This window comes from Paroedura picta, chromosome 1 (genome assembly GCF_049243985.1).
Source record: "Paroedura picta isolate Pp20150507F chromosome 1, Ppicta_v3.0, whole genome shotgun sequence".
NCBI classification, from domain to species: domain Eukaryota; kingdom Metazoa; phylum Chordata; class Lepidosauria; order Squamata; family Gekkonidae; genus Paroedura; species Paroedura picta.
In genome coordinates this window covers 143,093,845-143,120,268 of record NC_135369.1, presented here as the reverse complement: position 1 = coordinate 143,120,268, position 26,424 = coordinate 143,093,845, and the positions used below count along the sequence as shown (strand labels likewise).

Here is a 26,424-nt window from a genome sequence, read left to right as displayed (position 1 = left end):
TCTGTCTCACAGCCAAATATATAATAGGGATTGGAAGCCCAATCAACAGGGAAAATGGCTTCCCAGTTGAAAAAGGGATTGTTTTTCAATTATAACAACATGCTCAGAGAGGGTGATGTCTTGTCAGTGTTTTCAAAAACTTTTCACATATCTGTCATCTTTATCGTACTGTCAAAAAATCAGATTTATCAATGAGTTTTTACCTATACATGTGCATTTAAATCACATTTACTTTTAATATTTATGTTTGCTATTTACAGAATGTCCAAGAAAATGAAAATCATTAAAGTATTGTCTAACCATCCTGTGTACTAATACCCTTACTATGTGTTCCAGTGAACTATTGCAGTGGAATAGCTCATCTCATAGCCTTTGATCTTGACTTTGATTGGAACTGTGCCATTGGGTGATCTTGGGCAAATGATTCTATATCTCCCAATAATGTATCTCCCAATTTTTTTGTCCATAGTGCATTAATCCCAGAGTATTCTCATCCTCTAGCATTGGAGGAATATTATAGTAATAAAGGAAATGGATTACTTTGCATTAATAAAGCAAGAGATTTTCAGTGTCTTTTACACGCAAGCGAGGTAGAGCTGGGCAGTTCTATTCTACTTGTTTTACATAGCATGCCACTTTATTTGGTGTATTGAAAGTTTCTCTTTGCACTATGGCAATTAAAGTAAAGCTAGGATTTATGGCAGTGAGGGTTTTCTTTACGTTAGCAATTTTCATTTTTCTACCTTCAGTCAATCTTTTTCATGTAAATATCTGCCGAGGTACCGTTGTATATCAGCCTGAAACTCATGTGACTGTCAAAAGATTCCAGGGAATATTATTTATTAACCACTTCATTTCATTCAAGGAACTTGGCCTGCTGGCCCTCACCATTACTCCACAAAAACAGGGAGTGCAAGAGAGTGATCTCACCTGACATTTATGTGTCGCTAAGCCGTAGAGGAGAACACCTGTAATAATGGAGAAGTTATATTTCAGCTTGTCTGCTGTTATGGAAAGTCAAACTGCATAAGATTTTTAATGAGTTATGTCCTGGTTTCCTTTTTTTACAGCTGCACCTGTGTGAAATACTGCAGTACAGCCCCAAAGAGGGGCAAATAACTATCCCTTGGAGCCATTTTCAGCTCAAGAAAATGGTGCAGAAGGAAGGTCCTTACTCCTCCGCACTACAGTCCCAAGCCAAGTAGGGCCCCCGCAGGGTTTTAAATGGGCATTCCGTGCTGTGTGCCTGCAGGGAAAGCAATCTGGATCCAGGAAATCAGGACCCAAGCTGTTTTAAAAGTCTTGCCCTGGGCTTCATATTGTAAGATGGATGCCCTAGAAGCTTCTGTAGGGTTGTCAGACTCCCTAGTGAAAATGGGGATTCCCCATCACCATGCCCTGCCCCCAGTCACTGATCAGTCGGTTGTGAGGGGACTTAGAAAGACAAAGTGTTGCCAGTGATTACATGAAAGTGATGTCATCACACCAGTGCCAAAAATCAAAGTATCATTTGGGTGTTGCAGTGTAATGACACCGTTTCTCTAGGGAAGCCCCCGGTTGCCAGGATGGACCTGACAGTCCTAAACTTTTGAGAAGCTCCAAGGTTTATAAGTATACAATAATTGTATTCTATTGAAATGTAAAGTTGTACAGTTGATATCAGCAGGCAAAGGACTATAAATTAAACAATATTAAAATTACTAGCTTAAAAGCCCGTTCCTAAGAACGGGCCTTGAAAGGGCCCCCTCCCCTGGTCCTCAGCCAGGCAGCTTAAGGTGGCTTTGGGCAGCAGCTCGCAGCCAGATCAAGTGGGGGCGGGCGTGGGCTGGGCAGCTCAGTAGCAGGGCCGGGACAGAGCTCATTAGCAGGTAGTCAGCAGGCTGGGAGGCCCTCGTCAAAAGGCCCAGCCTAGCAGGCCAAGAGGCCCTTGTTAGGAGGCCATCCACCACAATCCCTTGGCCAGGTCCCTCTCCCCTTACGTGCTGCTGGCTCCAGGCACTGAGGCATCTGAGAGCAAAGAGGCTAGAGTCCAGGGACAGAGGGCGGGAGCTGCAGGGGCAGGGCCAATCAAGGAATAGCTGGCTGCACTCTGATTAGCCCTATTCCAACAGCCAGACACGTCCCACCCCCTAGGCTGTTTCATAGATATATAGAGGAACAACAATGGATAAGGATTAGAAACCATGAAGGGTGGCTGCTTTTGTGCTGCCAATTTCAGCATGATATCTGAAATGTTTACAAGATCATGTACAAGTGTGTAAGAAGCCTGAATAAGAACTACTGCATTTTTATTATTTAAAGAACATTCAGTGGAATATATTAGAGATAACATATATGGTGCCAAAATATCCTGTATAAAATATCATAGGTTGTTTAGCAGATTATAGCACTGATGCCTTTAAAAGGAAAACAAATACTGATCCATTGGTAGCTGTTCTTTCTTTATGAGATCAGAGTTCATGTACAGAATGGCCCAATCCATCATTAAACCATGTTCTCAACAATGCAAAATACACATGTGTAGTAACTATATTAGGACTTAATTTCCCACAAATCTCATTGATCTAGATGAACACACATTTTTTTTAAAGACCTAAATTGTTTTGGCTCTTGCTTCTCTTTCCTTTGTCTTTTAGAGACAGGAAACAAGAAGCTAAAAAGCACGATCCAGAGAAGCACAGAGACAGGTATGGCAGCGGAAATGAGAAGTCGCATGGTTCGGCAGCCAAGTCGGGAGTCAACTGATGGCAGCATCAACAGTTACAGCTCTGAGGGAAAGTAAGTTGAAGCCTCATGTAATCAAGACCCATCCAAATCTTAGGTGTTTTTAGCAGCCTAACATGATAGTTATAAAACAGTCCACAAACTACAATCACTAGTATAAACAATGTTTAAAGACCAATACCTTCTTTAAAAGCCTGGGTAAAAGGAAGTGTTTTGGCCTGGCACCTAAGAGCAAGTAGGGTAAGTGGCATTCCACAGGTGTGTTACCAATACTGGAAAATCCAAGTTGGTGTTGTCCTTACCTGGAAGGCAAAAGACTGAAATGGTAATGGCTGTTAATTTCCAGCCTGTGGATAAAAGGCTTAAAGAGGCCATAAAAAGGCTGCCTGCTTCCTCCCAGGTGAGCAGCTGTCTGTGAAATGTCGTGAGATGGAGGTGAAGTTTGGTAGCTCTTGACAGTGTTCAAAAGCAACCGAAGAAAAGGAACAGCCAGTGGCTGTATAATAAACTTCTTCAAAACCAGTCGCAAATACTTTATTTAACAGGGAGTGCTGTCCTGCTGAATAAAGCATTTGAGAAAATCCACTGAGACTTTGATTTTGAAGAAGTTTATTATACAACCGCTGGCTGTTCTTTTTCTTTGGTTTCCTTGGCTTGGGATCAGCAGGCTTTCGTTCTTCGAACGTTCTTCGAATGTTCAGAAACAGTCAAGCTTAAGCAAACTCGTTAGCCAAATTGGCAGCCAGGAGGTAATTGCATAAATGAGGGTAACTGTTGGCTGCCCAGCTCATCCTGCATTTAAAGATACTAATAGCTCTGTCATTTAATTAAACTAGTTCAACCTAAATATGGTGGTCTTGGGTCTTCACTTGGGGTGACGTACTGTAGACATGTTAAGGAGAGGAGGCATGCACAGCAGGGTTTGTGAGGAGGATCTTAATTAGTCATCTGCAGGTTCAATCAGAGACTGAAGAAGTCCTGGTTTTGTTTTTACCACTGCAGCATGAGTGCCTTGACTCTGAGGCAGGAACAACATCAGATGAACGCAAGGCAAGGAAAAGAAGGCCCAAGCAGGAAAGGGAGGACCTGGAATGTCTGCCTTCTAATTAGGTTTATCAGCAGGCCTAGAGAAAGATCTCCTGTCCCTTTTAATAGTGGTTTAATATGGGGAAATTGTAGCATTTCCTGGCATGGTGGCAATAAATTAGATTCACGCTAATTCAAGGGTTATATACAAAATGGTTTTCCATTAAGTGTATTGAGGGATATAAGATGTTTAACACTAGGGGGAGATGTGGGCAATTACGTTGTTACCCAGAAGGGTGGGATACAAGATTGAATGATTATTGACTTGACAGTTTATATGGAAATATGTTTTTTTTAATTTGCAGAAGTTTTGAAAAAAGCCACTCAGTCAGTAGTTGTTTAACACTAGGGGGAGATGTGGGCAATTACGTTGTTACCCAGAAGGGTGGGATACAAGATTGAATGATTATTGACTTGACAGTTTATATGGAAATATGTTTTTTTTAATTTGCAGAAGTTTTGAAAAAATCCACTCAGTCAGTAGTTTAATTCAGTGTCTATGAAAATATAAGGCAGATTAAATGCAATTAAATACAGAAATTAGCTGCAGCTGTCCAACATCTAACATAGATGATTTGATTGATGGTCATCAGCAACATATCCATTGCTGCTATGCCTAGACTTTGCTATAAATGTGGCACTCAACACATGTCACTTATTATGAGGAGGTCACTCTGAACAAGGAATAAAACTCCATGCTTTGCAGCTTTTTTCAGCATTCATTATATCCCATGCAATATGTTATTCTGTTTCTTCATGGCATTTGGCAGCTGCACATTTTTCAAGGCTATGCAGTTATAGAAGTGGATCATAACATGTTTCTCCTTTTCTTTGTTTGTTGTACTCCAGCCTTATATTTCCAGGAGTTCGGCTGGGTGCTGACAGTCAGTTCAGTGATTTCCTTGATGGCCTTGGACCTGCCCAGTTAGTAGGTCGACAGACCTTAGCAACTCCTGCCATGGGTAAGAGTAGATCTGCTTTCATTTAGATGGCATATGAAACCCCAGACACTATTTTATGATGCTGTGTTTCCATAGACTGTATTTACTTGGACCATTCTCTGCCCTATTTGATAATATTGATAATCTTTCATTCCAGTTGATTAATCTCCTAGTCGCTCATTGTATTTTGGTAGACATTTGTTATGCACAATGATAAAAGGAACACATATTATGAGCACACAGGAGAAAATACTTTAGTTTTATAGATGTTTTCCATGTTTCTCATTTATCTTGAGATCACTCCCTTCATTGTTTGCTGATGACTGCAGTCAGGTCAAAGAGAAATGACTCAATTTTCTATGGAACACTAAATCTGTAAACAGTTCTGTAGAAGGCCAGGATTGTGGGGTTTACCTCAGTATGCTATCATGTTCTCTTTCCGTTCCATTAAGCATAGTAGGATGATCTGTTTGACCTTAGTGGGAGAATGTTTTTGAAGTTTTGATCCAGGAGTATAAGCTAATTGCGTAATGAAACATCAGTTCCCTTTATGACTGTCTCAGTTTCTTGTATTACTTGTGAGCCAACTTCTCAGTTGTTTACTTTACCTTTCTTTAGAGCTCAGTAATCATCTGTCAACAGTTTGATTTTTTTACCTCCCTCATTGATTTACAGAGAGACAAATTGACAGGATTGATGTCTTTGGGATAACTTGAAAATATATTCCATCTTAGATCTGCAATAAGATTACATATCAAATCATGTTTTAACCTACTGATATTATTCAATTCAGTTTTCAACTCAATTCATATAAGGTTTATCCAGAAAAACAGATAAGCAGAATTTTAGTAGACTTTCTTAGCTTTGTAAACTAATGCTTTGAAGACTTATTTGAGGGTACACAAATAATTGCTCTATTTGGGGAGGACTGTGCTATGGCACCCCCTGCTGATACATATAAACTGAGTAAAAAAAACAACCTTATGTTTGTTCCTGGGTGAAGTTTGTAATTTATACTTCTGTAACCTGCTCTTGAGCTGACTTTGGCATTTTAAAAACTATTAGTGAAAGAACATCCACCCCTGTCTGCTTCCAGACCCAAGTCCAGAATGTCAATTATATTACTGTTATTCTTTTTGTTGCATATCACTCTGAGCTGGTTCCCGGGAGTGCATTATATAAATCAAATAAATAGATGCCTGAAGTTATCAGTAACAAACACTGTATTTCATTTGCTTATTCTTTGGTTGTTAGAATAATGTGGGGCTGAAATGTTCAGACTCCTTAGAAAGTGGATCCCAGTAGCCTCAATGGAACTTCATTTGCAAATAGAAAAGAGTAGGATTAAGCTGCCAGTCAACTGGAGTTCAGTTTAGGAGATTTGAAAGACTAGTCCCTTTTCTTGAAAAATGTGTATTTCTATGCATAACTGCAGATCCATTGTTGTGCTGTTTACCAATGTCCCTCTATTTCAGGTGACATTCAGATTGGAATGGTAGATAAGAAAGGCCAGTTAGAAGTAGAGGTTATTAGAGCTCGAAGCCTCACACAAAAGCCTGGTTCTAAATCTACCCCAGGTAAGCACAGCTCTACACAATAAGATTGTGCAAAATGTATAATTTCTCCCCCTCCTTCTCAGCATTCATTTCTTTGTGGGCATCATTGAAATCATGCCTGCTCCTTCATCTCGTATGATACTGGTCTACATTACTTGTTGTTGTTTTTCTTCTTCTTAAAACATTTTTCTCTGCTTTTCCATCAAGTCAGGGTCCACAACACAGAGACCATACAAACATTAAACCATTTAAACAATTGAAATACAGTTAAAGTATTAAATTAAAATTAGAAATAAACAAGCAAAAATTGAGGGCCAAAAATCATTATTGAGGGCATGCCAGTGAAAACAAAGACTTTACCTGCTGGCAACATACATCAATAGAGGGAGACAGACAAATCTCCCTGAGGTAGGAGTTCCAAGATTGGGTGCTGTGACAGAGAAGACGCTTCCTCAGGTAAATATTTGTCTATGGGGCAACTGAAATAGGGCCTCCAAGGATGACCAGAGTGGGCAGGTAGATTCATATGTGAGAAGATAGTCCTTAAGATATGTTTGTCCAGGGTGGTAAAGGCCTTTAAAGATCAATACCAGCACCTTTGCATCCAGAAGCAAATTGGAAGCCTGTATATGTGGAACACAATTCGAGTGACATGGTCCCTACAACCCACTCCAGTTAATACTCTGGCTGCAGCATTCTGTACCAACTGTAGCTTCTGGATAGTCTCCAAGGGCAGCCCCATATGCAATTAACTGCAATAGTCTAATCTAGATGTTTTCAGAGCATTTACCACAGTGGCAAGATCTTTTGTGTCCAGGAAGGGCCACAACTGGCTCACCAGCTGAAGTTGCTGAAAGGCAACTCTGGGCAGTGTTGCCACCTGTTAATCCAATAAGAGGCCTGGATCCAGGAGCACCACCAAACTGTAAATATACTCATCTTTAACCGCTCCTGCACCCTAACTCCTCCTCTGCCCTAACTCCTCCCTAAGGGCTAATGGGGAGGAGTTAGGGCGGGCTCTGTCCGTGATAAAAACTTGGAGGGGCGAATCCGCTTCGCGGCCCCTGATTCACCCCTCCGAGTGCCACTTGAGGGCCAAGCAGGCAATCGCGCGGCTCCCCATTGCCTGCTTGGCCCGGCCTCGCCCGCCAGGGGACTTGCTGTGCAGAAAGACAAGCAGCCTTCCTACACGGTGAGCCCTCCCGGCACCTTCCCGTTGCCCTCGGGACAGGTCTTTGACGTAGCGTCCCTGCTCCTTTCCCGCCCGCCCCAAGGCTCAGACACAGCTACAGCTACCCCCTCTCCCTCAAGCCCCTTCCCATGACGCCGTGCCTCTCTATGAGACACACACGCACCCACACACACACATTCATGCTTCCACCCACCGCAAAAGACCCACCTCCCCCCCAGAACCCTTCCCATGCTGCTGCCGCTTCCACTCCTACACACACACACCCACACACATACATGCAAACACCCACCCACCCCTCAATTACCCCCCTCGCCCCTCAGAACCCCTTCCCACCCTGCCCCCGCTTCCACCACGACACACACGCACCCACACCCACACACATGCCCGCACCCACCCACAGCTACATGCCCCCTCGCACCCAACACCCCTTCTGACCCCGCTGCCATGCCACAATGCCTGCCGCCTTTCCCACCCCACCCCGTCTGTCCCTTTCCCCACCCGAACAACACTCACCCCGCGCGGCCTTACCTTTCCCCCGTCCTCCACCTCCAACGCCCTTTCCTGCCTTTCCGGTAGCATCCTTCGCGGCCGCCGCCATGGCGCTAGACTGAACCAGGCATGCGCTGACTCTGGCGCATGCCTGGTTGCCTTTCCCAATGCAGCCCTGCCCCACCCCTCCACCACGCATGCGTGTCATCCTGTTGCCGCAACAGCCTCCCTGTTGCCGCGCTGCCCACCACCCCTCAGCTGCGCTACTTGCCCACCAGGCCCTCCATGGGCAGAGGATGATGCCCGACGCCTGACACCCCAACTCGCCCTCCTACACTGTGTCTCCCGCCCTTCTGCCACCCACAGCCCCACGGCCGCACCGTCCCCAGCACCCAGGATCCCTGCCAGGTGAGTGCCCCACGGCTTTTGCCTCCCCTTCCTTGCCAGGCCTGCCCAGACCACTCCCGCCAGGGTGCCTGTCATAGATCGGGGTGGGTGGCTGCCTGCCTGCACCCGCCCGTCTCCCCCGCACTCCCCTTTCAAAGCCCATTTTTACAAATGGGCTTTGAAACTAGTTTACTATTAAGTAAAGTATACGCCATCCAGAACAGGGGATAACATATTTCTCAATGTTGTTATTTTGACAATTCATCTGGATTAAACTCAGATCTTGCCTCTTGGTCTCTCTGAAATGATGTAATAAATTTAGAGACAGGCACAAACCAGTTCACAATCCAAAATTCAGCATGAACTTCACCTGGTTTGGAGCCTCTGAACTAAGGTTCGGAGAAGGTGTCTTTCCCAAACATTCACCAGACTTTTGTTTAGTTCAGCTGTTCAAGCCATTTAAACCTAACAACTGAACAATGCAAATCCACACCCACCCCAATGTTAGACTGAAATGGCTGTGAGCCATTTCACTGGCTGATTTCATATCCATGCACTTCCCCTCAAACTAAACTGGATTTTTTAGGTTCATGCCGATCCCTAGGAATAATGTTTTAAGTACACAGAATTATCATCCTTACCAATAGCAATCAATACATAGATTGTGTTTAATAATCTCAACCTCTTATTAATTAATTTATTTACACAATTTATGTTTTGTCTTTTGCCCTCATCAAGACCACCAAGGTACCTATCAAATTAAAAACATAACAAAAATGTGTTTTAGAACTATTAAAGCCAAACAAAAAATTAATTAAACCAAGACAAAACTGAAATAGACATACAAAATATAAAAACAAAAACATAAAGCAGGAAGGAGGGATCACTGAGGAAATACAATAAGGAGAAAAACTTCTGGCAACAGAAAGAGACAGGAAGGTTTCTTTGGGGAGACGCTGACTTTTATGCCACAACCAAGGAGCAGTTGTGAGTCCCTGCCTTGTGCAGGGGGTTGGACTAGATGACTCTGGAGTTCCCTTCCAACTCTATGATTCTAAGGAGGCCACCCACCTAAATTTAGAAAGCACACATAGCAGGGCCTAGAAGTCAGTAGATTCATAATGGAGTAAGCAGTCCTTCAGATATGTTGGTCCCGTACTTATGGGCCTTTAAAGGGCAATACCAGCAACATGTTCTCAGAAACAGATACGGACCCCGTGCAGACAGGCCAAGACTGGAGCCATATGGTTCCTACAACCCACTCCAGTCAATATCCCAGCTGCAGCATTTTGCACAAGGTAGACTTTTTAATGTCTAACCAAAATCCTTAAATAATGGAAACTGTGGCAAGATTTTTATTTTTAGCAATGAGACATGAAACAATTGTGTCAAAAGGGATGTAATTATACTTTAACCATTTTTAGTACTGAACTAGTAGAGAAGCCCACTTTAAAAGCAGACAGGACACCCACTCTACCACTTACTGGCAGGAGGCCGAGGAGAGTGGCAAAGCCTCAACAGAGAATGCAGTTGCCCCCCCCCTTGCCCCCAGTGGCAGTGAGGAGGCTGGCAAGAGCAGCAGGCCTCCACAGTGGAGACAGCTAGGCTGGGCCACCCTCCACTGGTGGTGAGGAGGGGGAAAAGGCATTTGGACTTGGCTGCCATCCAGTGGCCCTCAGTTGGCCCTCCCACTGACGGGCAATCAGAGGGCCAGCACATCATCGGAAGTATGGTCATGGGTGGCATAATTGTACTAGTATTGAACATCTGTTCTTTTCTGCAAATAAAGACAAGTGACTACTTTCAAGTGCCTCATGTATGTTCTGCATAAAATTCCATTCACATCATCATGCAAATAAAATAGGTTATGATTGTCAAATGTGTGGAACTTTATAAAAAATATGGCAGATAATTTTATGACAGGGGTAACTATTTCAATGTAGTCAATTTAGGTAGTTTTGGAGCCTCAGTTTTCCTCTATAATTTTCTTGCTCACATACAGATAAATTGAAAAAAGGTCTCCTTAATTTAGCCCTTAAAACTGATGTTGCTTATATTTTACAGCTCCGTATGTCAAAGTGTATCTATTGGAAAACGGGGCTTGCATAGCAAAGAAAAAGACAAGGATTGCAAGGAAAACCCTTGATCCTTTATACCAACAGACATTAGTTTTTGATGAAAGTCCACATGGTAAAGTCCTTCAGGTCAGTAAATATGTCATATTGTTTCAGTCTCTGATTCAGCCAGTGTAAGGACTGTAAAACTTAAAAATATTAGTGTATTCCTTCTACCAGTTGGTTTAGATTCTATCAAATTTGGTATAGGTCATTTATCAAGAAACAGGGAATCTTAGATTACACCAACTCAGTGCATTGGAAATTTATCATTGTATATCTAGTTCTGTAGCAGTTTAAAGAGTGCAGATCAATAGATCTACAAAATGGAGCTAGGACCAAATGGGAGGTGTGTTTCTCTAAAAACCTGAAGGAACTTCCAAGCTTGCAAAAAAATCTGAAATTTAAAAAGTGTTATTATTTATTTTGCTGTCAAGTCACAGCCACTTTATGGCAATCTTGTAGGGGAAGGCGGTATATAAATATAATAAATAAAAATCCTACTGAGCTTCCCCGATCTGACTAGCCTAGGCTACTGAGGTCATGGTTTGGGGGATTAAAACTCCCCCAAATCATAGAAACAACACCTATATCTGTAAGAAAACTTAGTAGTGTTATCCCATGACCTTTCTACTGCTCAGATATTGGAGGTAAAAGAAGAAGAGTTGGTTCTTATATGCCACTTTTCTCTACCCGAAGGAGGCTCAAAGAGGCTTACAGTAGCCTTCCCTTCCCTCTCCCCACAACAGACACCCTGTGGGGTGGGTGAGGCTGAGAGAGCCCTGATATCACTGCTCAGTCAGAACAGTTTTATTGGTGCTGTGGTGAGCCCAAGGTGACCCAGCTGGCTGCCTGTGGGGGAGTGCAGAATCGAACCCAGCATGCCAGATTAGATGTCCTCACTCCTAACCATTACACCAGGCTGGCTGAAGCAACCGTTTGAGCTCAAAGCAGCCAGCGCCGCAACATGGGAGGGCAGTGCCAACTGGCATGCCGCCATAGGCACTGTCCCTCCTCCCCATGCCGCTACGCTGGCTGCTTCAGGCTCAAATGGCCATTTCAGTGACTGAAGCGCACAATCCTAGTTGGAGGCTCAGACCAGTATATTCATTGAACAGTATATTTGTTGATTCTGTCTTTTGGTTTTTGCAGGTGATAGTCTGGGGAGACTATGGCCGGATGGATCACAAATGCTTCATGGGAGTTGCACAGATCCTGCTGGAAGAACTTGATTTGTCCAGTGTTGTAATAGGCTGGTATAAATTATTTCCACCATCCTCCCTGGTGGATCCAACGTTGACTCCTCTGACTCGCAGGGCTTCCCAGTCATCCCTGGAAAGTTCTACTGGGCCTCCCTGCATTCGGTCTTAGTTTAAACAAAACAGCAGGTGCTCTCTAACAAAGCCCTAATCACTCAAGAGAACAACGTGGGGAAGCTATTTGCAACAATGAGGAGCATTTTTTTAAAAAAAAGACAATCATTTTAATTTTGCCTGTAGTAGTTTATCCAAAAATATGTATGGGTTTGTTGGCTTGAGTTGACCAAACAAAACAGTATATCAGAATACAATCTATCTGGCAAAAAGTCCCTGATGCTTATAATTGCAATGAAGAGGGATCTTTTAGATCAAACTGGAAATGCTCACTCTTCCCTTTTGGGTTTGTTTTTTAATTTTGTTTCGTTATTGTTGCTGTTTTTTACATAGACCACAACAGTGTTAACTTCCTCGTGTTCCTGTACATGTTACTTCCACTTGTTTTTGCTGTGTTATTCTGCCAGTTAGGTAAAAGTCTTCATGATGCTAACAGAGACCCTTCCTTTCTTTTTCTAAGTTGAACCAAAAAGGGCTGAAGTACTTCTCTGTAAGCATCTCCAAAAGTGTTCACTTGCCAGATATGCCAGATGGTATGCCAATAATACATTCGTTGCTCCTCAGTTCTGGTTCTTCTAACCAGCGTGTAAAGCCAGAATGAATTACCATCATGTAATTTAATGTATTCTTTTCATTACAGTTTTTCATCATTATTCAATGTAAAAAATGAATATATTTGCATTGTACATCATAATTTCTTATGTTTTATGAATATTTTGCATGAGGGAGATTTACAGCTACAACTAATGCAGGGGATATGATTTTTTTAAAGCAGCTTTGGTTTTCATTTGGACATTGGGAAAGATATTTGTAATATGATTGTCTTACCAGATCTTAAGAGAAAAGTCATTGTCTTCTTGTGTTTAAATGTGTAATTGACTTTCCAAATATTGACCAGGAATGGAGTTGAGCATCAGACACTTTCAGCTGTACCCAGGCTTCTCTAATAACGTGTCTCTTTTGACACATTTGTCTGTCCTGGTTAGAGCATGGTATGAGTTGTTCAGTTTTTCACTGGAAATTCCAGTTGAAATAATCTGCACTTACTACTGTTTTTTTTATCAGATTTCAGTTTACATTTCTTTGAGACTGATGCAAGCACAAAGCTTGAGTTTTTTAACAAAAAGTAGTCTTATGGGGGGGGGGGAGGCAAAGGTGCAGTAAAAAAAAAACAACTTGCATTTTATTTCATTTTGGTTCTTTCTTGGCCTTGGAATCCCTTGTGTTTTCTGTAAATGTGCTAAAAACTGCAGAATGTGCAGGTGCATTGAGAAGTTATTCCTCCTTTTATGGGCCAATAATTTTGTGATCTCACAAAATAGAGCAGCATGACTTGGAACTGTTCAAAGCTGCATGCACGTTTTGTAAAAAAGGAAAAAAGGAAAAAGAAACAAAAGAGATTATTTAATAATGTATGTTAGTTCTACATAGGCCAGGTTGTATGTTGCATGTACTTGTACAGTTTGCTCGTAATTACTCTAATGAAGTAACCAAGAAATCTAAGCCATCCATTTTTTCTTATAGACATTTTGCGGGTTTTAGCCAGGCTCTGTCAGTCAGTCTGGTGCTAAATGTCTATAGATGGACTTTATTTTTTACCCTATGGAAAACGTGATGTAGTACGGACCAAATTCCTTCTAATAAATATTTTGGTGTAGATTCCTACTGTTGGGCTGTAACACATGTAGAAACTGTGTACACAATTAGGTTTTCCTTCATAGACATAACTGCCTGCACCAAGTGAACTATTTATTAACTATTACAAATATTATTTAACATTGCCAGAACTATTCTGCCCATGTTTCCCTGGGGCATAGATTGATTACTGCTCGACCTGCTGAGCAGGAAGAACTGAAGCACTGGTGCACTACGAGATTCCGTTCTGTCTTTTAGTGGCCAAAAATGAATTAATTATGATTCGGTAGTACCTTTCTATTTCAACCACTTGTCTTAACATTCCCCTGTGCTTTTAAATGAAACTTCCAACTCACGTTCTGTAGACATGTTTAATAAAATTTCCTTTTCATGTTCATCGTAGTTGTGGTTTTGTGTCCAGTGTGCATGAAAGTGGTCTTTGCAGGACTGAAGGGGGCGTGTCTCAGTGCAGGATTTTCCAGGAGTCTCATCCAGATGAAAATGAAGGAAGGACTTACACTGGGATTCTCTTCAAGCTGAGTGCATACAGGGTTTTCCACTGCCCTTTCAGCTATCCTGCACAGAAGACCAGAGTGTAAACTGCACAGTGCTTTTATTCCAATCCCAGGTCGATTCAGTCCCTGCCGTCTACACAAAATACAATTTCCGTTTGGATTTTGGGCGATTTAAATTTTCCTTCTGCAGCAAGAAGGATTAATCCGGAGTGACTCTACCTTTATTGTTCGATATCTTAGAGTGCTTTTAATGCTCAATATTTTAAGAATCGAATTGAGAAAGCAGGCTGTTTTGAATCTGGGCTTTGCTCCATGGTAGAGAACCCCTGATTGATCAAAACTGCTCATGTGACAAGTTTGCCTTAAAGGAGAAGCCCCTAATTTCTCTCAACTTCTGTTGGACTTGGATTTTTTTCTCCCTCCTCTGCCTTCTTTGATTTTAATTTTCCTTCTGCAGCAAGAAGGATTGATCCGGAGTGACCCTACCTTTATTGTGCGATATCTCAGACTGCTTTTAATCCTGAATATCCAGCTTGGGAAAGAAAGCTCTGTGGTAGAGAACCTCTGATAGGCTACACCTGGTCATGTGACACGCTTGCCTTAAAGGAGAAGCCCCTCAACTTCTGTCGGTCATGGATTTTTCCTCCCTCGTCTTCCTTTTTCGATCCTCTCCCCCTCCCCTCCAAGAAAAGAAAGAGGCTCCCTGCCTGGCTCCTCTCCCCCCCCCTTCAAGAAAAGAAAGAAAGAGGCTTGGTCCCCTCCCCCTTCTGAACTACCCTAACCACGTGCAGAACACTTTCCTGTTTCAATGGGGGGGGGGGGGGCGGAGAGGAAGACCTGAGTTCAAATCGATCTGATTTCAACAGGATTGAAAATGGAATAAATAAAGTAAGTGCAGACTCTGCCCAGGTCTTATCATGAAAATGCCCAGATCAGAGTGCCCAGATCCTGCACTATTTTCTTTTGCCTTTCTTCTTCCACTTCACTCCCCATCAATTCCTTCCTAAAAACTTTCTTCTTGTTCACCTTACTTCTTTGCTACTTCCCTTTCCCTGCTTCTGCTCCTTCCATGGACCTAAGGAGGGAAAGATAGAGGTGATTTGGGAGTAAATTGCATGCAATCCCAACAAACATCTGGCTCAGAAAAAAAATGTCAATAAGAGCAAAAGCAACCAGATGAAAGGCAAAGGAAGAGACAGCAGGAGGAAGAAGATGATTGCTACAAATGGGACTAAATTTTGAAACATTGCTAGGTCATTTTGATTCTCCCTCCAAGGAGTTACTATTGATGTACCACTTCTATTCGCCCACACTGATTTTTTTTCCTTTTAAAGGTGAATACATTTTCCACTATTATTTTTCTACAGCTGTTTTGCATTTTGGCTAACACACTTTGCAATATATAATAAAATATGAATATACTAGTAGTAAAGCCTGTTGTAACAGGTGCTAGCTCATGTTTGGTGTGGGTTTAGTGCCTCACTTGGAAGCTAAAATAAAGTAAGAGGGGTAGGACCCAGTGAAGGACCAGATACAGGGCAAGTACAGAGACACTGGGAAACCAATACGGCAAATCAAATATACAAAAATGATTTTTATGGAGTCTTCAAACTTCCATTCTTCTTTATTCTTTTATACAAATCCCAACGCGTTTCGCTCTTTGGCATTATCAAGCGACTTCAGTTTTCATATTTTGAAAAACAACTTCAGTATAGAGAAGTAATCTCCTAACAGAGAGATTAACAGAGGCATCTGGAATGCCCTTAGCTACGAATAGCAAATGTTGAAACTATCTTTCTGCTAGGAGATTACTTCTCTATACTGAAGTTGTTGTTTTTTTAATATGAAACTCTCTGTTAGGAGATTACTTTCTCTGTTAGGAGATTACTTTTCTATACTGAAGTTGTTTTCAAAATATGAACATTGAAGTCCATTTATAAAGCCAAAGAGCGAAATGTGTTGGAATTTGTATAAAAGAGTAAAGAAGAATGGAAGTTTGAAGACTTCACAAAAGTCATTTTTGTATATTTAAATTGCCATATTGCTTTCCCAGTGCCTCTGTATTTGCCCTGTCACTTCTGGCAACCCTAAGAGGTCTCTCTGTGCACAGCAAGCTTGACCCTAGTCAGGTTTATGCACACCTAGATAGTGTGGAATTCCAGAACATGAGCCTACACCAATCTGGCAACCTTACCTCCTCTCTGCAATGTTTTCTTGACCTGAAATAAGTCAAGGGGCAGTATGTGGTTGGTTAGGTGGCTGCGGAGGCATTATACACTTTTGAAGGCCCCTCAAGGAATATTTCCGGATCAGGGACAGCCAACCTCCAAGTGGGGGCTGGAGATCTCCTGGAATTGCTGCTCATTTCCAGACTAAAAAGATCAGCTCCCCAGGCAAAAATGGCTGCTTTGGAGGGGTGTAGCTTTTTACCTCACTGAGTGTTAGGGATGCTAGCCATCATGTGGGGGTCTGAGGATCCCCTGGAAGTACAGCTCATCTTCAGGCAGTTAGACTGAAGGGAAAGCTCACCCCCCTCACATGCTTCCTTTCAAAAGAAGTGCACATGGCCACAGACACCCCTTGGCTACCACAGTCTGTTGCTTGGATGCTGATGCCTGCTCTTCTGAAGGCCGAGGCCTACTGTTGCCTAATAAAAGTGGATCACCAGTTCCCCCCAAAGTCTCATTGTCTACTTTCCTGTAAAGCTAACTCTACTTGAAATTCTGGGCCTTTGATTTCGTACGACCATCCTGGCAAATACTGATTTTTATTTACCAGGCCAAGCTTGAGAAAAGTCACTTCAGTTCCTATGACTCTCCAGCCATTTACTTGTTCACCATTTACAGTTTCAGACTGTAAATATTCTTTATTTAGATCTTCCTGTACTTTCTAGACTTGCAAGACCCATGCTGGTCTCTACTATCATCTCTAGTATTGCTGCTCGTATCTAGATTATAATGATCATCTCTGCTGGCAAAAATGGCTACTTTGGAGGGTGGACTATGAGGCATTGTACCATTTTAAGGCCTTCCTCCAAACCTCCAGCCGACCTCTAGGTAGGGCCTGGAGGGCTCCTGGAATTACAGCTCATCTCCAGACTATCAAGATCAGCTCCCCAGGCAGAAATGGTGCTTTGGAGGGTGGACAGGATTGTTGTGCAGAACTATTTGAAGCTCCCCATGCAGGTTGTTGTAGAGATGAAACACTTGAGGCCTACTGCTCAGGGCTGCTGTGCAGATGAAACAGGAGGCAAAACAACTTCTGCAACAGCATCCAGTTTAATTTGCACAACTACCTTGTGCAGTGGGCCTCAAATGTTCAGAGACTTGCAGAGAAGTGACTTAGCTGCATCTGTCCTTAAGCAGGGAGGCTGGCCACAGCAGTATTTCAAGTGAGAGGGGATTTTCTGTGTCCTCCCTGTCAGCCAGCGGTTAGGCAGAAGGTGAAAACTTTCCCCACATGCCTCCAGACTCCTCTGTGTTGCTCTTGGAAATGCCACCCCCCCTCAGTCAGGGGCTGTTAGAGGCTTCCTTCACAGCAGGCCTGAAGAGAAGAGGTGGTGCAGAATCCTGAGAAAGAGCAGCAACTGGCCCTGGGGGAGGGGAGATTCCACTAATAGGAGTCTTTGGAACCTTCAACATGTTCTCAGAAGTATGAATCACTCTTTATGTATATCCTCATCCATTGTTCCTCTTAATATTTGTGAAACAGCCCTGGGGGTGGAAACAGTCCTGTCTGTCCAAGATGGAATAGGACCAATCAGGGTGCGGAATAGGGCCAATCAGCGAAGCTGGCTCCACCCTGATTGGCCTTCCCTCTCCAGCTCCCACCCTCCTTCCCTGGAGGTTAGCCACTTTGCTCTCAGACGAGAGAGACACACAGAGACACAGAGAGCCTTACCAAACAACAAACTACCCCTGATTACCTGCTATGGGTCCTGCTGCGAGGGAGAGAGAGAAAGATAGACAGAGACAAACTGCAAACGAGCCCAAACTACAAAGGATCCTTGCTTCCCTGATTACCTCCTATGACTCCTGCTGTCCCCTGGGTCCTAGCACCCATTGTATTCCTGGTTGCAATGGGCTTTCTTGCTAGTAGATGTATAAATGGCACAAAAAGGAGGCAAAAGAAACAAGAGTAACTAACAAAAAGCAATAAAATGAGGTTGGCTGACAATTGATGACAAGGACAGCCCCGACTTACCCAAAGGCCATGCCACTGTAGACATAGTAGGATGGGGCTGAAAGAGAGAGAGCAGCCACCAGAAGGCCCAGTGTGGGCACGGGCAGCCAGGGGGGACATGTCCAGCTGGCTGGCCCCATGCCAAGCTGGGGCAGGGCAAGGAGGGCAGGGCAAAGGGCTGCCCACATGCCCGATACCCTCTTCCTGCCAACCGGTAGCATTGCTGACTGCTCTGCTGCCCTACACTCTTTCTGTGGTGACCCTCCATGTGGCTGGCTTGCAGCCAGAGCAGAGGCATGCGCTGCGGGGGCATTGCATGTTGTTGTTTTTTACCACTGCATTGTTGCAATGACATCATATTACTGCACTGGAAGTGACATAGCCATATTGCTGGCAATTTCACCTGCACCTCCCTCCCACTTCATTCCCACTGGTTGTCCTGCGCTCAAAACAATTTCCCCTTTTCCCCCAATCAGTTGGCAAACTTTGTGTAGTGGTTATGAGTGGCAGCCTCTAATCTGGAGAACCAGGTCTGATTCCCCCACTCGTTCTCCAGATGCAGCCAGATGGGTGGCTTGGAGCCATTCGTGGTTCTTTCAGACCTCTCTCAATCTCACCTACCATATAGGTTGTCTGTTGTAGGTGGAAGAAGGGTAGGTTATTGTAAAAGTGAGGTACAAAAGGCCAGCTCTTTTTCTTCTCAAATTAATTTAGCTGTGTACATTTGCTTTCTCATCAGGCTGTCTTGTGGCTGCTGCCTTCCACTACTTATCTGGCATTAAAAACTCAGACATTTCCAAAAAAAAAAATCATTTCTATGTTTCTATGTCCCTTCAGTGTCTGCCAATGAATCTGATCTTATGTTCTTCTCATCTCTTATTGAAGGAAATGCTGTTGACTATCCAAGTGCAAAAGCAAGAAATGCATCCTCTGACAGTACAGATTCAAAGAAAGATTGAAGGGCAGAGCAATGTGTACTTCACACATATTCAATGTAATGACTAGAACAACCATGCCCCTGGGCAATACTACCTCTTTTCTGCTACATGAGATGGTTAAGCTGTTGAACTGGACAGAAACTGCTGTACAGTTGCAAAGCTCTCTGAGCTGCACTTCAATCAGACTTCACAGTATAGGATCCTACCTCATGTATTGCCAAGAAAGTTCATGTCATCATGTCTCTTTACATTGGACAAGAGGATCTGGGGATCTGGCAAAATGAATGGGGTTGGATAAAGAGGCCACGGGCTTCTTTGTCTTTCTTGCCTTCTTATTATTTTCCTTTTAAATCTCGCATCTTGCTTTTCTAAGAGAGAGAGTCTAATTCCAAGGGAAAGGTTGTACTGAGATATTACTGTAATGGAAATGAATGCTTGGTGTGAATGTACAAGAGTTGAACTCACAGAATCACATTTCCTCTATGATCCAATTTTGGAAGAAGAGTTCAGTTCATAAGACTCATTAGGCTGTGTTGGGAAAACCATCTCACAAGATGCCAGTGATGTTGCAACCCTGCTTCAGCCCCATGCCTCCTGGCCAATCTGAAGACACTAATCTGCAGAGAGATGTAAGAGAAGAATATGCAACTCATCTCTTCTGTGCACCAAAAGGTTGCATGCTTTGTACATCAAATATTGCTCTTGGGAAAGGGTTTCTGAGTAAACCAACCAAATGGAAAACATTTATGAATTCTGCTGAGATGTGTAAACTGTAGCTTTTTGCTGACCAATTCTGGCAGGCAGCAACCAGGAAGAAAAGATCAAGTTCCAACTTCCCTGTGTTTTGCAACCAAAGTTATACTTTATGCCAGGTTAAGGAAAATGCGTACAGTTAACCTGTTCTGCATAACTGGGAAAATTTCAGGAATGAAAGGTTTCATGCTCCCCAGTTTTACCCCCTTGATGCCTGGTAGTGGTGACAACAGTGCCAGTTGGGGTCATTCACCGTTCCTTCTGAAAAATATAACACAATGCCCAAGTGATAGCAGAAAACTATGTTCTTACTCTGCTTTGACTTCAAAAGCCTTACTGTAGCCAGTCTGAATGGTAACATGGTATGTCAGGAAGCCAAAACAGAGTGACAGAATAATCTTTGTCCTCTTCTAAACTGGCATTTACATGTCATCATGTAGTCAAGTCTAATTGGCTATGTGGCATAATCATTATGCTAAATCTGACAGTGAGCAAATTTTCCCACAACCATTCTATTTTTGAGTGATGATGGAGAAAGTTGAAAATGTTGCCAGGCAGCAGTAGAGAGATTTCTCAGTAGTACCAGTAAATTGCCCCAGTTCATAGCCCCCCTCCCCCAGTTCCCCTTCCCAAGGAAAAGATGACATCTCTTAATAGCCTGCCATCTATGTGGAAATTTTGGGAGGACAATATTGGTTATGAATCATTTAACATCAGCCAGATGGGTGACTTTGGGCTCGCCACAGCACTGATAAAGCTGTTCTGACTGAGCAGTAATATCACGGCCCTCTCAGCCTCACCCACCTCACAGGGTGTCTGCTGTGGGGAGAGGAAAGGGAAGGTGACTTTAAGTCACTTTGAGACTCCTTCAGGTGAAGAAAAGCAGCATATAAGAATCAAGTCAAATACCTGAGACATAAAGCAGGGGACTTCAACCCCCGGTCCGCGGCCCGAAGGCCATAGTACCGGGCTGCCAGTGGCTGCGCTTGCCTCCCCCCCTGCAGCGAGAGGGGGGGAAGAGTCAGGTGCGGTTGCCGGCACACCAGCGACGCAAACGCGCACACACGGAGCTGCGCGCATGCGTGTTTGCGCCCCCTGCTGGCGAAAACGTGCACGTGCGGCAACTCTGCGCATACGCATTAGCGCCACCTGGAGGCAAAACGTGCATGCGTGGCAACTGCGCGTTTATGCGCAGCTGTGGCGACTGGGCCGCCGGCTCTCTCCCACCCTCGTAAGTGGTCCCCGACCACAAGAAGGTTGGGGACTGCTAACATAAAGTAACAGCATCATCTGCATAAAGCAGGAGAGGGACAACATGTTATCACTGTTGCTGTTGTAATTCCATATGCATGTATGCCTTCATTATTGCCAGTTGCGTCATTACTTATGCTCTGCATTTCATGGTACATGTAGACAATATGTTATGTTAGGATTTACTGTTCCATCAGAGACACATTACTTTGTGCTTCCCTAATTCTTGTCTGGTTTTTAAGACAGGGCCTGATTAGATAACTGGGCCTGGCACATCTGTTGCAGATCCTTTTGCAGGATTCTGGTAGCCTTCTCTCTCTCTCTCTCTCTCTCTCTCTCTCTCTCTCTCTCTCTCTCTCTGTCTTTCCTCATCTCCCACACCCAACTGTTTATCCCTTCTGTGTTCACTTGCTGATTGGTTAATCTATGTCTGAAACAACTTTCAGAAGTTTATTACTCACAGTGACTGCTTCTCTAATAACACTCCAAAACAAAATCTTCTGTTTTTTGTCTCTTGCTAGGTGAGGCTTTGATTGGCCTTTCCAAAGCTGATTCAGTGTGTTGACAGGACTCCATTTATCAAAAGGAAAAGATCACAGCATTAACTCAAGGGCCTGGATCCCTATGTGTGAGTGGCCGCTCAGTAGCTTAGGGGTTATGCAATAGCATTCTGGTCATGTTCAAAGGCATTAGTTCTCCATGATTTATTGTTGTGTATATCTCTAGTTTTAAGAAGTTAATTGAAAATATTATTAATGTGAGCTCCAATGAATTCATAGATAAAAAGGAAAGGAAAGAAGGACTATAAAAGATCATATTTGATTGTATGTTTGCTGGTTTTAGTTTGCTTGTTTTTTGTTTGCAGCATATTTTTTAAGATCTAGTAAAATGCTTTGAGAAAAGCAGGCTTGAAATGGATTTCAGAATTCTGCTTTCATAATCCTGCTGAAAACTATGTTAATCAGCTCTTCTGCAGGGTAAGGGGAGTAGGACACCTACCTCTAGTCTCCTGTACTTTCTCCTCCTGAAAAGCTGATCACTACTAGGTGTGTGTGGGGGGGGGGGCAGAATTGTGTTCCCATTAAAATGGGATGGGTTGCTTGGTTTTCTTACCTCTCCAAGATCAATTATGCATGGCAGGGGCTGTGCTGGGCCACCACCAGTTCCTTGCAGTGAGAAAGCATGCCCCGCCACTTCCCAAGTATGTATGGGGATGGAAGCTCCCAGTGCACATGGATTGCCCTGACATGTGTGTGAATGCAGAATGCTGGAGCTGGAAGAGCCCATCTTGCTGCATGGTGGCAGTTATCAAATAATTGATTCTAGCATGGGGGCCCCACTGCACAATAGTGGGGGAGTGGTGTGCTGCTAACCCAACCTCTTGGAGGCAGGATACTACCCCATTCGGCTCCGTGGCACCACAGAGCTGTCCGGGGTGGTCAGTGTCCCTGCAGGGACTCTGTATGCACAGGGTCAGCCCAGTAGGGCCACGCTTGGCGACTGTGGCAACACAGGGAATGCAGAAGTATACATGTTCCCTGACCATGGGCCATCTGAGGCCTTAAGTCGGGCCAGGGCAGGGAGGTGGCCAGGATGGTGGCAACGTCATGCATAATTAGAGATGCACCCTGCTGTCCCATCGCCATGTTGGGAATCCTACATTACAGTCTTTGATTCCTCCTTTCAAGACATTTACTCCTTTGTTGCAAAAATGAAACAATTTTTAGAGAATATTTTTTAAAAAAAGAAACGTAGGGCAAACTCGCTGGATAAATGTCTTTGAGTTTGCTCTGGGGATGCTGCCATTTTAGAGAGAGAGTTCCCATCCAGGAATTCCTTTTAAATTGCATCATGAGAAGACAATTCAGGCTGGGATCATTGTGGTATAAGGAGAGAGGAGTATCTTGCTCTCCCCGTGGAATTTTCCTCATGATGGATATTATTCACCCATATGCCCCCAAACCTCTTTTGTGTAGGACAAATGGCATGGGGAGAGTGGATGCCCTCCTCACTACGGTCTTGACCAGAACTGGGTTCCTGAAATGCAGTTTCAAGGAACTCCTGTGGGAAAACTCACTCTTATTGCAGTGTATTCCCAGCATGAACTTGGGGATAGTCATCTGACTCTAGTTTGGCCCCTAGAAAGAAGAGTGATGATGTAATCTTCCAATTTAAAGTGCTATTCAACATTTAGTTTTGAACAAAGTACCTGGGGGGGGGGGGATAGTCAAAGATGACCTTGGTTGGTTTCAGAAAATGAATCTGAACTATAATCTAAATTCAATAATGTGTGTATAATTGACAGCTCCATTAAGGTTATTATGGGTAACATCATTTGCCAGGCAGTTATTTTCTGAGATGAACATGATATGCTATCTGAAAGATATTAACAATACTCCTGAGAGAGGAGGAAAAGGGATGAAAATATCATTCAAAGTAACAAGGAGTGTTAAATCCAAGCAGCTGTACAACATATATGAAAAGATACTTTATGCACTCTGAATTATTCATTATACAGTGATGACAAGCAGCACACAGAGGGGAATTCTCCTGCATGAGTGTGACTGAACCAGTGATTCACATTTAATTTTAAATTTGCAGTTCAATCCCCTTTAATGGAGCTTTCATCCAGGTCTAGCAATTGAGCAGTGACTTAAAAATAATGCTGATTTGAAATCTCTCCCTGCAGTCTTGAAAGGAGACGCAACAGGTTTCCTAGTTTTCTCAATCTGGATCACGTGATTATTAAACTAATACATATACAGCCACATAATGATAGCTGTTGAAAATTTTGGTTTGGTTTTGGTCATTAATATATACCTTAAGATATATTTGAAGACATTTGTTATTGCCTCCATTAATTTTGCAGCCATGGGGAATCAGAAATCCGCAGTCCCTTTATCTTATTTCTTGTAAGAGAAATGGAGAGCCTTACAGCACTGTTTCTTCTTTCAACAGAGGCCCTGTTGTAGCTGAACTCCAAGAGGTGTGGTTATTTCTCACAATAGGTCATGTGTGCAGGGATAAACTGGGCCTGTTGAATGCAAGACATGCAGAGAGTCAAGAGTTTTTGTCAGTGGAAGAAAAGCAGCGTGCAGCTCACAATGGCAAGTTCCATTACAAAACATATTTCTCTCAGTCTCAAGAGCAAGAAGGCAGATTTCACATGAACAGCTGAAAACACACACTACAATCTGGAACTCATGATGGAGAAGCAGGTTCACAGTTATCACTGCCCCCATACAAACAAGTGAAGGATTATGCATGTGTGCAAAGTGAATTTACTCCTTTTCACAGCCACACCTGGCCACAATACACAGATTTTTTACCAAATAAAAATGTTCTTCCTTTGCAAAAGAAAGTAGCCTTGTCTAGTACCTCTCTACATCTATTTGACAGTAAGTCTGGGCTCAATGAAATTTCCTTATATACAAAAAAGTCACATTTTTGGGGCGGTGGAGTGTTCTTTATCACAGTAAAGGCCCAGAGCAAGTACAAATGCATCAGAAGCATAAATAACAGCAGACTTGTACATGCAGTCCAAGACAGGATTTCCCTATTATTGCCACAAGGTGGCATGTAGGATTCATTCTCAGAGAGAGAGACAAATAATAATTTCCCAGCAGATGCACATCACATTTTCCAAAGACAGGTGCTTAATTTGCAGGCGCACGAATTCCATGTGAAGATGCTTCAATTTTTTAAGTCAACCAGCTTGGCTCACTCCACAAAAATTATTAGCCCTTTGAAACCACCAGAGACTATAATCCTACAGCCATTTAATAAACCCACTTGTTAACCAATAAAGTGCTGGGAATTATAGTGGTTATGTAGCAAATAATTTTATTACACTTAAGGAAATCAATTCTGTCACTTCTGTGAATTAGAATTTCATCTTCCTTGTTTTAACATTGGACTCCAGTTCTGTCTGTCTGAAGGACTGCTGACTGAAACAGGACTTCTAAACTCCCGATGGCAGAAGCACCTTTTTCCTGAATTAAAAATCCAGGCAAATGTCACTGTTTACATGTGAACTAAAAATATACCTGAAATGGTTTGCTATAAGTGCAGAATAATTGCTGCCTTTAGAAAATCACATGCTCAGTACTGATACATAGCTCACTGTTCTGGGTCTTCTCCCTGACTAGAAGGAGCAAAGCCAGAAGCACAGACATCTGTGGATGCAATGGGGAGTTGCCTCTCAATCCTTCCTCTGTTAGATGATCCAGCCACACAGTAGAAGGATGCAGAGATGTGCTAGAATGACTTGTTTTTGGAAGACATCATCTTGCAGTGGTTGGGTACTTGGGAGTCTCAGGTGTGCTTCCTTATTTAACTTATTCCAATTCGTCGAGAACAACTGGCTTCTGGCAAAATTGAGCTTAATATGCCACAAGATGTCACTAAGGTCAGTGAGAACCCATGCCTAAAATTACACTATTAAAATTAAGGAGTTGGGCACATCCATGTCTCTTCTTCTTCTTTTTCTTCTTCTTCTTCTTTGGGAACTCCCAATAACTTCCATGAAATCACATTAGTTTTCTAGGTGCCTGATTGGGCGGGAAAGGTGACATGATTTCATCAACCTGAATCATCAGATCTCAGAAGCTAAGCAAGGGCAGGATTTGGATGGGAAACCACCAAGGAAGGCTCTGCAGAAAAGCAATGGCAAACCAACTCTGCTTCTCACTTGCCTTGAAGGCTCCTTTGCTAACGTCAACATAAGTCAGTGGCAAACTTGATAGCACGTAGGTACGTATGAATGTAACCGCTAGGCTATTTATGTTCTGATATGATACACTGCACTAAAGCCCTCTTTGGGGATGGGGTTTTTAATTCACTATAAAGTTCTTTAGGGATGAGACTATTTCCATTAAAATTGTCTGACTTCAGTTTGCTAAGACTGTTCCACAATGTGGCCAATAAAGGAATTAGAAAAATTCAGTGGCCATAAACTGCATGCGCTCATTCAAGTACAATTTCTTTTTATCTCTGAATAATCAGTAATGTTGACAATAATGACTACAAGAACATTAACGATGGTGATGATTTTGTATTTAGTTGCATCAATGTGTATGGTGCTCAGTTCTGCAGAGTGCATGACAGATCTCTGACTCTAACAGTGGGAGATGATGGTGGTGATAAACAAGGGAAGAATTTACATTCATTCTGTTTTCAGAAGGGAAGAAGGATGCCAAAAACTTTGTGGTATAAGCTTTTGAGGAGAGATGTAAAGGAAATGAAAATAATTGATTCTAGCATGTTTTTTAAAACTTAATTTCTACCCT

General features: G+C 43.0%; 1 protein-coding gene across 50 annotated transcripts in view; it reads left to right on the top strand.

The window, feature by feature from the left end:
• RIMS1 (regulating synaptic membrane exocytosis 1) overlaps positions 1-13,894 on the top strand; it is a 354,394-nt gene extending 340,500 nt beyond the window's left edge. For 49 of the 50 annotated variants that reach the window (XM_077307073.1, XM_077306856.1, XM_077306846.1 and 46 more), the window contains 5 exons: positions 2,637-2,778; positions 4,660-4,772; positions 6,227-6,328; positions 10,440-10,579; positions 11,642-13,894. In XM_077307073.1, the coding sequence (XP_077163188.1) occupies positions 2,637-2,778; positions 4,660-4,772; positions 6,227-6,328; positions 10,440-10,579; positions 11,642-11,860 (716 nt within the window). In that variant the 3' untranslated portion in view covers positions 11,861-13,894. Of the gene's footprint in view, positions 1-2,636; positions 2,779-4,659; positions 4,773-6,226; positions 6,329-10,439; positions 10,580-11,641 lie in introns of those variants that run through there. The other variant, XR_013226078.1, reaches the window with a different exon arrangement.
• Positions 13,895-26,424: the final 12,530 nt, after the last annotated feature.